The 11195-nt window shown below is 41.3% G+C and overlaps 1 protein-coding gene across 1 annotated transcript in view; it reads left to right on the top strand.

Annotated features, from left to right (window-relative positions):
• Nucleotides 1–442: 442 nt before the first annotated feature.
• The window catches only part of LOC117936251 (nesprin-2-like), a 208747-nt gene continuing 197994 nt past the window's right edge, over nucleotides 443–11195 (top strand). The window contains exon 1 of the mRNA XM_034859128.1: nucleotides 443–563. Coding sequence (XP_034715019.1) covers nucleotides 476–563 — 88 coding nt within the window. The 5' untranslated portion in view covers nucleotides 443–475. The remainder of the gene's footprint in view (nucleotides 564–11195) is intronic.

The following is an 11195-nucleotide window of genomic DNA, read 5'->3' as shown; positions in this document are numbered from 1 at the left end:
TGCCCCCGCGATCCGATACCGGATAAGCGGTCGAAGATGGATGGATGGATGGTGATACTTTTAATCTGAATTGGTCTGAAAGTGTTCAAACGCAGCTCTTAAGTTATTATCATGGTGGTTTATCTATATTGTCATGTTTTAAGTATTCCAGAGAATATGTTATTAATATCTGCATTTGTAATTATGGCAACAATGCCACCATGATTGATCACACGTTTGGCAAACAAAGTGATTCATGAAATAAATAATAAAAATATCTAATTTTTTTGTGTTGACTGTCAACTAAATGAATTGATAGGTAGGAAATAATTTGGTCAGTTTAAGAAACATAGCTTTCAACACAGCGTGATTGAGCCTTTAGACCAGCAGAGATTATACTTAATTTTTCAAGCTACACTGGACTGCACTAACGCTGACTTTTTCCTCTTTCTTCCAGAGTGTTGCCATGTTGCCGGGAGGCTGTGATTGAGAAAGTATGTCGTCAGACTTTGACTCCAGAGATGATCTGGTGGAGAGGGGGTCCATCCCCCTGGACATCGACAATGTCCACATGCTGCTTCAGGGTCAGTCTCTCTCCACTTCTAATAAGATTACTGTAGTACTGTATTCCTTTTGCAAGTATTTCAAAAACCAGAGCAGCTATTTGTTGTGCTTTGTTCTCAGTTTTAGGCTATCATAGCAATAGTGATGCTTTCATAGATAAGTGAAAAACTTCGACACGCATTCAGTGTGAACTAATTCAATTCAATTTTATTTATAGGATCAATTCATAACAAGAGTTATCTCAAGACACTATACAGATAGACCACACTCCAGAATTTACAAGAACCCAACAGTTCTAGTAGTCTCCTCCAGAGCAAGCAACAGTGCGACAGTGGCGAGGAAAAACTTCCTTTTAGGCAGAAACCTCGGTCAGACCCAGGCTCTTGGTAGGCGGTGTCTGACGGGCCGGTTGGGGTTAGGATGAAGAGTGGAAATAACAAAAATAGAAAAAATTAGTAGTCTGTAGGAGTTCTTTGTAGTAGTTCATGGCATAGCAGGACGCTGTGCGGCATTACAAGGCACAGCAGGACGTAGCAGGGCACTGCAGTGTAGCAGTTTGAACATGGCATAACAGAACATGGAGCGGGACCAAGGCGACACTAAGTGAAGGCTTAGTGTTTCTGGTCTCTGCTCGCCCTGAGAAAAGTATGAGGTCATGCAACTGGAAGAAGACAAAGGCCTATGTCTTGATTTCAGTGTTGGATCTCGGTTACTGTGGCAACATAATAACCATTATTAGGCCTTAGTTATATTCCTCACTCTGGAGAGAAGCTTAAGTTCCTGGCTCTGTCTTGTTTCCCTTTTGTCACTTTTGTTTTGACGTCATATTTGGTTTATTGTGCTAAACTGAAGCCCTGCCCTCAGAGACATGAGTCATATTACAAAGAGCCATTCACAGGGAGAGAGATGGAGGATGGAGGAGGTAATAAATGCTTCTTGCTAATTAAGTTGCTGTCTTTCAGGGTGTTTTTGAACATTTGAAGCAACATTTGATCCTTTGATCCTTTTTTTAGCCTGTGTGAGTTATATAATCAGTTCTAAATATCACAAGCTGGTTGTCAATTGGCCTGTTACTTAATCTGTAAGATTTGGTGTTTGATGTCTGGTTTTATGAAACTTTTAATTCAAAATGATTCATCCACTAATAGCTGTTGTTACTAATTAACACTCAAACTAAATACATTCATTTTTTAAATTTCTTGAATGACATAGAGGTTTTAATTGCATTGTTTAATAGACTAAAATGTTAAATGTGTTGCTTTTTTCTGTTTTTGTGTCATTGTAAATGTAATACCTTTTGGGTTAAGGACTAGAGATGCACCGATTGACCGGATTGTGGTGGATACGTCCACCTCCACCACAAACTGAAGGGAAGTGTCAGGGTTAGTGAGGATAGGGGCAGAGGTAAACAAGGACTTAAGGAGGGAGAAGGCTGCAGCGGCTTCTGGAGACCAGACAAAAGGAACTGAAGGAGAGGTGAGGAAAGTAAGTGAAGCGGCCACAAAGCTATAGTTGCGGATGAATTGTCTTTAGAAATTGGCAAAGCCAAGCAAACGCTATAACTGTTAAACCGAAGCGGGTGTGGGCCAGTCCACCACGGCTTGAATTTTATCTGGGTCCGCCCGTAACTCCCCACACACAATAATGAAACCAAGAAACTGTACTGAGGGAACGCTGAACTCACACTTCTTCTCCTTAACAAACAGTCTATTCTCCAGGAGCCGCGGCAGCACCAACCGGACGTGTTTGGCGTGTTGAACTGCGTCACGGGAGAAGATCAGAATGTTGTTGAGATAGACAAAGACGAATCGGTGTAGATAGTCACGGAGCACGCCGTTGACGAGAGCCTGAATCACAACGTGAGCGTTAGTGAGACCAAAAGGCATAACCCGATATTCATAATACCCATAACGCGGTCTTCCACTCATCCCCCTCCCGGATCCCAACCAGGTGGTATCCGTTCCTAAGTCCTAAGATTGAGTTTGGTGAACACGGTGGACCGGGAGAGGGACTCTTAGACGGAATCCATGAGCGGTAGAGGGTATTTGTTCTGCACCGTGATCGCGTTGAGCCACCGGTAGTCAATATGTTAGGCGAGTGAGTATTTAATGTACTGCTCCATAGCCTCTCTCTCCAGACCGGACAGCCTAAACAAACGGCTCAAGGGCAAGGGGGCGTCCAGAAGGAGGGCTGTGGAGCAGTCGTAAGGACGATGGGGAGTCAAGGACGTGGCTTGGTCCATGCTGAACACCAAAGCAAAGTTGTGGTATTCAGCGGGGACCAAGGACAGGTCAGGAGGATTGGGTGTAATGGTGGGAGCAGGCAATCTACTGGGGGCTCGCGCCGACAATAAACACAAGTAATGACAGGCTGTGATCTTCCCCTGCGCCCAGTTCATGTGGGGAGTGGGGGAGTGCAGTGGGCGATGGTGACGTCAACAGAGAACAGACAGGCAAGTTTGATATCTATAAAACTTTCGTCGGCACCGGAGTCGACCAGTGCCCCCAGAGGAATGGTCACGTCCGGTCCAGACAGGTAGACATCTAACAGCAAACGAGACTTCTGGCCGAACCGGACAAGCAGAGAGGAAATGGCTTTCTTTACCAAATGTGGTACAGAGCCTCCAAGCGGGATGGTAAACAAGCTTCACTGGTTTGGTATCAATAGCATTTTTTGTGGCAGAGATATTGCAATTGCAAATTTCCCATTTAAATGCATAGACTTTGTTGACAAAACCAACAAATGTTGATTATAGCGCTCCCAAATAGCTTAGCTTTACCAAATTACAGTAGTAGTACAGAGCATCGGGGAAGCATGTTGAACAATCCCCTACAGTTGTGTATTGATACCATTTGATTTGGCTGAGATGTGACAGGATATGCGTTTGGTAGCTTAATTCAGAGTTTTGCTTTGTTGTCAAATGTGCACGCGTTAACGTAGCAAAATTCTTTATACAGCTTTTCGTTAGGGCCATCTGGAGATGCTACAACCCAGGTTTTGTGCAGATCTGTCGCACAACCTAGGACGAGAAAAAGTTGGTTTTGCACTTGTCGCAATATTGCGAAAATAATTGTGAGCAGAAATGGCCATGGCCTATATCAGATGACTCGGCTTGATTCAGTGAAGATGTGGATGTAAATATATTTAATGTGTAATGCATATTGTGGGAGTTATAGGCAAAAACACATTTGACGTCATTGTAGTGCCACCTAGTGGCCAATTTGCATGGCATATGTTTTACCTGCTTAGAGGTTCATACCATGGAATAATCTAAAATTTGGCACCCACTGTACATCCGTCCTGTAAATTACGAGTAATTCAATGTAGTTTAATAGATTAACCCAAACATTGGCCCATAGGCCACGCCCACTTAAACCAATCAGTACCTTACTGTAAGAACAACATCAGGAGTGGGCCTAGATGGTATCCATCAAATTTTGTAAAAATTGGATGAGCGGTATATGAGATATATACTTGTTGTATTTGTAGCGTCCTCTAGTGGCCAATGTTTGTTAAATTAGTTTCAGAGCCTCAGAGGGTCATAGGAAGGAATATTGTAAAGTTTGGCTTTGATAGCATTTATCTTGGCCGAGATATGGCAAAGACAATGTTTTCATAGTTAGCTACACAAATTTGTTTGGCCGTAAAATGAGCAATTTTTATTCTATAAAAAATCTTTATACAACTTTCTGTCAAGTTGATCTGAAGATGGTATGTGCCAAGTTTAATGCACATTCATTGCACGGTCTAGGAGGAGTTCAACAAAGTTGGTTTTCGATAAATCTCGATTTTTCACGCATAAAAGTCTAAGTGGAAATGGGCGTGGCCTAATATCACGAGATTTATCTGGATCCAAGGAACGCGTGGATATAAGGTTTTTTAATTTCGAAAGAAGTTATAGGGCCAAACGCGGTTTTTCTGCTGTAGCGCCACCTAGTGGTGGAAGTGGGTCAATTTTTGCGGCTGAGGTCTTTGCTAAAATTTGGACTAGTCCAGAAAATGGCACGTTGCGGCGGGAGCGGATGGTGACTGGAAGGTGTGGCAGCAAGGATCAAAGATTGCGAATGGGAGGCAGGTATGTGTAATCAGCTGGCTTCCGACAGGAGAGAGAGAGGAAAGAAACATCAGACAAGCACAGGACAGGACAACAGAAAAATGTAGTAAAAATAATAAAATAAAACAAAATTCACGGCCAGCTGAACCCCAACCATAACACCTGCACCGCCGCTCCATAAGCTCTTTTATGAAACGTCATAAAAGTTCTGCAGAGCAGTCTGGTCTACTGATCTCAGGCAAACAGTCAGCATCTCTATCCCCCTCTGAGGCTGTACAACTGCACTTACAGCTACAGTATATCGGCACACTGACTTTGATAAATTTACCGTTTATCAGACCCCAGATGAAACAAGAAGCTAATGTTAGCAAATGCTGCAGTGACGGTCCCTCTGCCTCTGACGCCCCACTGCAGGAGACACAGTGTGTATTCCTCTGAAACGCTGTATTAATGTTACTGTTTTGTTGTTACTGTTTTAACGTTACTGTTGTAAACACTTCCCAGGTTAGTGGGGATGCATACTGCTCAAAACCAACATTAAAAATGTAGTATTCTTTCCTCAGCGTTTAGTTGTCTTGCTAAATTGTGTGTAGAATGAGCAATGACGTTAAATCATTTTCACGTAACAGCATCCTAGGGTAGCGTCTATTTGCTTGATAGTTTTGAGGTAACCATAATGTTAGCAGATCAGCCCATTAATATTGTTCATATGCACAATGACTAAAAAAAAGGAACTACTCGCCGTTTTCAGGTCACATTACTGTTGACGTTCAGACAGGCTTGTTTGTATGTTTTGAGAAATATCTTTATACTGCGAGGCTATATTTATTTTATTTTTGTTATTCATATATTATTTTATTGCCATTACCTGTTTTCCCTGTTTTCATACATACAGAAGTTTAGTTTGCTAAATATATCCAATTTGTTTAGTTGGATATTGGACGTGAAAAGAAGGAAATTGTTCTTCCATAACATTCACTTTTAGATGTGTGGGAATTTCCCACACCAGGAGTGTGGGATAATAGTTCTATTTTATAGGCGTTGATTATCTGTTCAAAAAATATTCTCTGTTCTATGCAAAATGTAACCTGTGCTATTAAAGAAAAGATAGAAAATAAATATTTGTGTGTACTTAAAGTGGTTAGAAAATATGAACTCGTTTTTACATTTAATAAACAAAACAATGACTATGACCAAATACCAGCAAAACTGATGGCATTCCCAGCCTCGGCAGTACTTTGTGCTGTTTTTAGCATGTTAAAATGCTAAAACAAAAGTAAGTGATAGATAACATAGGCCTCTGTTGGCACAGAAGGGTTTGGATGCCCCTGTAACCTTGCAAGGTTGTGTTGTCTAGAGAAAAAGACTCTAGTAGGGTCTTTTTGATGTTGACCTTAGATGGTATTGTGTATCTGGATTATTCTTATTACATACGTGGGATTAGCTCTCAAGTTCAGTGTTCACAGTATGTTGGACATTTGTGGAAAGGTTTAGATTTCTGCTTAATCTCTAATGTAGTGTAGTTCCCATCTCTTTTGGTAAAGTGGTCTGTTATGTTAGTGAGACCTGGTTAATTGCGAAAGCTGATTCTCTGGTGAGGAAAAGTGGCACTTAAATTGGGATAAGAATCAGTTAATTTAAGAGTGACATAAGTTTAATGAACATGGTGCATAATAGGTTGATACGTTAGAGTCTTTGGTGATTAGACTGTATTGCAATGTTAAATAATAAGGAGTATAGAGGCTGTGGATATAGGAATATCCCCTGGATGGAGTCTAGACACTGGTGGGATGATAGGTGGATAAAGGAAGCCTTGAGAGACCCGGGTGGATGGGATGTGAAGCGGAGCTTCTGATGGAGGAACCCTGGACACTGGGAATAATGAGAAATGGATGTGAAACTGGTGGAGGAGGTTCACATTGATTTGGTCTGAAATGACAATTGCCAGCATCAAACATTTAAATTTGGAATGCAACATCACAGAGATCGTGGCAAAATGGGTGCCCGGATAACTCAGTTGGTAGTGTATTGAGTGTAGAGAGTATATATTAGAGGTTTATTCCTCAATGCAGCGGGCCTGGGTTCAACTCCAACCTGCAGCCCTTTGCTGTCATTCCCCCTCTCTCCCCTTTCATATCTTCAGCTGTCCTGTCAAAATAAAGGCCAAAAATGCACCAGAAAAAATAATCTAATAAAAAACGTGTGGTTGGTTTAACTGTACATTCAGCTCATGACAATGCAGCTGATTAGGTTGGGAGAGAGAGACATGTGCCTTGTTTCCTCTCTCAACTGCCAACTGGTACAGTGTGCAGAATGGATGATGTAAGCCCAATGCCCTTGTGACTAGCCAGCTTTGTAGAAAGTCCTGTTTAATCCGTGTATATATCAAGTGGTATTAATGAAAGAATGTCTCATACCGTGTGTGAATGTCAAGTCTTTTCAGTGTTTGCATCAGCAGGGTTAGGAAGTGTTCTTTCTACACAAAATCTGATTTGTTGTGACACCACTTAAAATACATTTTCATTAGGTTATGATCAGGTGAAACCAATCCAATAATAATAAAAGGCACTTTATTTTTAAGAAGGTTACGAAGTTGATAAAAAAAGTACAATTCCTAACCATCAATGATTCATGCATAGCATGCACTAGTAAAACAGAAACAGAAAAAACAAACATAAAAACAGTAAATATATTAAATAAAACATTAGATGTGAGCCAAAGTTCACATGAAAACAACAACAAAATAAATATTTGAATTGATAAAAAATATAAAAGGGATTTTTAAGAGGTGGATAAAAGAGGTACACAGCTTCACTGTTTATAATCAGGGAGGTTTTTCTGAAGTTTAGGGGCCGGGATAGCAAAACTATTAAAAGCGCTAAAAGACTTATCTCCTTAACTTGAACCGTGCTCTGTGCTGTTTTATCTCTAATAGTCATTAGGGAATCTCAACATCCATGATAATCATACAAAAGTTAGAAATTTAAGAAATCCTAATGCTATCCTTATACTACGTGTGCTGCAATCTACTGTTTCATGCATCTTATAAAAATGCAATACATTTTAGCAGGAGTTAAAGAGCAGGTGAAAATAGAAACACATCGCAATACTAATAGTTGAAACAGAAAATCTAATTTATCACAGCAGTTGTTGACAAAGCTTCTCCTCAACATCATATCTTGGTAAGTAGTACTTACCCGTTGCACAATTCCATTTGTGCATATATGTGCAGGGGTTAGGTAAAATATCCAAATTTTCCCCGCATTTACATTGTTGTTGACACACATTTCTCAGCGTATGTAGTATAAATAAGCCAGGAGGCTGCAGGAGCATTAGCTTGTTGCAGGTCTTGTTTCAGCAGGCCTGAATCCTCTGAGAGTCAGATTCAAAAAAGGCGGAGCGCAGCTGATCTCACCTGCTACCCTGCAGGCTGCAAATGTAGACTGTTAGCTGGTTAGACGTGAATTACTCTCAGAATAATTTCATGTGTTTTTCCTTCAGATCTCTTTTCTTTTGGAATCATGGAGCTGCAGTGTTTAGATGCAGTGTGGTAAAGCATATGTTTGCTAGATAGAGAAGTTTGCTTGATCACCAAAGTTTGCTTACCTGGAAACATTCCCTGCTGCATAAGTATAAGTGATCCCATCATGGGTGAGTTTTTTTATTTTTCACTATGGTAGTGACTTATTGGTACAGAAAAAAACTAAATGTGTAGAACTTAGTGTAAAGGCACAATGCTATAATGGATACAATAATGCATACAATAATCACCATATATGACAATGTTTACCTAAAGGTGGAGCTCTGCAGTGTAACAGTAGATCTACAGCGATAGAAAAATAACTAATTGGTGAAGGTCTCAACAGTTCTTGTCAAATACAAGATATCAATCTAGAATGGAAAAAATGTAGCTCATCATATTCTTGTATACCTGAACATAAATTCTGCTCAGAACCATGATGTGTTCATTAAGCTGTTTTTTGTAAATCAGCAAATAAGTCAAAAGGCTTCTAACACTTTTGAAATAAAGTTAGTTTTTAATGTAGGTTTGGACCGGATAGGAAGAAAACATTATATATAAATATACTAATGCCTACCTTACACTAGAAGACTATAAACAGACTTTGACAAGACTACAGTCTGACATCAGCTCATATCTAAAAACAATCATCTTACACCTAACGTTAAAGACTGTCATGATATGTAAAGACTGGGGATCTTGCAGGGTCACACGTTGTAAGACTAAAACTAGATTAGATTAGAAAAATTTAACCACGCTTGCTACATGCAACATGGCAGCTCTGGGAAACAGTTGTGTAGTAACAGACAGTTATAAGCCCTTCTGTCTCATTTGTGTCTCACTAAATAAGCTGTACACAATCTTTATCTGTGGACATGTTGTTACTCTTGTATGCACAGAAACCTAGGTAATGCATTGTGATAAACTGGCATTGCTAACCTGGCTAAAGCTAATGGAAACAATGAAAATCCGACTTATAATTGGAACACATACGACTCGGCTTCTAGGTTCCGAGGTAAATGGAACGCACTATTAAAACTTATGATAATATCAAACACATTTAAATTTGTTGGAGCGTCAAGACGGGAAAAAGACTGACTTGGTTTATTTTTTCTGTCCACCTTACACCAAATGATTGAGACGATAGGAGCGCGGCCAAAATCCAGGAAGACTCTTATGATTTAATTAAGCCCAGTTTGGATGTGTATTCAGTGAGTCCGACTGAGTTCAGCTCGACTTGCTGTATATTGCTGGCAACCATTTCGGAGCTTTCTTTAAGGTGTTTACCAAAGTCTCCCACCTTGTTGTCCAGGTTCCTTATGGCAGCTAAAACATCACCAAGGGAAGGCTCAGTCTCTGTCACCAGTTTCTTAGCTTAGTTGGAGTGACATTCAGTGGGCATCTTGTGCTGGTGGAGTTAGCTGTGCTTGGCTTTGATGTATCCATAGGGGTAGCAGCACTAACAGTAAAGCTGTGGAAAGCTAACTTGTTTCCCGCATTAGCATTTGGGCTTGCAGTCTTGAGCGGAGGGAAGTCTTTACTCTTGACGGCCGGCATTGTCTTTATTGGTATTCTTGCCGTACATTGCATTATAACACCATCGGTGAGGTGTAGTCAGCATGTGTTTTAGTCACTGGCAGTATTTCAGTTTGAATTTGGGACCAAACAAACAGAGCTTAAATTGTTTTGTGTGCCCTGTTCGCCAACTTGCCGCAAGTCACTCCTGTACCTGATTACCGCACGTCAATTTTACTTCCTGTTTCCCAACATGCACTAGTACTACGTTACTATGGTTACAAAGATAAACAAACCACATTAAACTGCTGAAAAGAAGACATATTTTCAAGCGTCATGACACTCCCCGTTTTAGGTCTTTAAAGACCTGTACCTCAGGCTTCCTGTCGTCGTCTGAGGTACAGAAGCTGTCTTGAGAGTCAGGAGCATGGCTGGGGTGAGGATATAAGGTGTTTCTGGATCTGATGACACTGGTATGAGCTGTCTAGCATTCGTGATTGCAGCCTTGCGTGAGTGTGGTCAGAACCTCATGTGTCAAGTTAGACCTCCTCTGCTTAAGCAGCATGCAGTCCAAAATACAGCAGGCATTGCCAATCATTCGTTCTCACACACCACCAATATGAGACGCGTGGGGCAAGTTAAATACCCAGGTGCATCTCTGTGTGTCCAGGTACTCTTCCACACTGTTGAAGACCCGATTAGTCCTGTCTATCTCCTGCTCAAAAGAGGCGCTGATGAAGTTAGTTCCGCAGTCAGAGCAGATCTGCTTTGCTGGGCCCTTGACTGCAAAGATAAAGCTGCTGGTACTCATTGCTTCAATGACCTCGTTGTTAACTGCCCTTGAGCCCATGCAAGAGAACATCCCAGCCCATAGTTTAGAGTGTGTAGCGTGAGGAATTGCTATTGTCCAGGAATGATGATGGGGTGAGTCTCATTTGTGCTCAGATCTGACTGTCCAATCCGACCTCCCACACTAAGAAGTTGATCTTGGTTCATGATAGGTTGCAATTTCCACAGGCTGCATGAAGATGTTGGATCCTGTGTTGATACACTTTGTATAGCACTCATTGTGAAGACTCTTCACAATGCACACTTTGGCCCTCAAGAACTCTTCCTCTGTAGAGCGACAGATGTGCCTCCCCTGACATTCATTTTTGGTGGAGTGGGCAAAGGAACGAGTCACGTGGATGAGGTGCACTATGGCTTTGAGGAGAGTGCTGAACTTGGAGAAGTGTTCAAAGCATTGTGGGTGTACCACATCTCTGGTAACATGTGTGAGACTTGTCACCACCTGGGGACGCACTTCAGAGTCAGTGTCAGTTATAAGTAGGGATGAGCCGAGTAATCGGCTGAAACGAGTATCCGGTACGGATAAAGCACTTTTGCCGAGTACAAGTATTATACGAGTAATACGAGTCAACATCTGTACTCGGATTGAATAAAACTCTCAGCCAACCGCGCAGCGTTCTGTGATAGTTACAGCGTCCCCCCCCCCACACAGACAGACAGACAGACAGACACACATACACACACACTCAGACACGCACACATTCACCTACACAC

This window comes from Etheostoma cragini, chromosome 20 (assembly GCF_013103735.1).
Source record: "Etheostoma cragini isolate CJK2018 chromosome 20, CSU_Ecrag_1.0, whole genome shotgun sequence".
Lineage (NCBI taxonomy): Eukaryota > Metazoa > Chordata > Actinopteri > Perciformes > Percidae > Etheostoma > Etheostoma cragini.
This window is presented reverse-complemented; position numbering and strand designations above follow the sequence as displayed.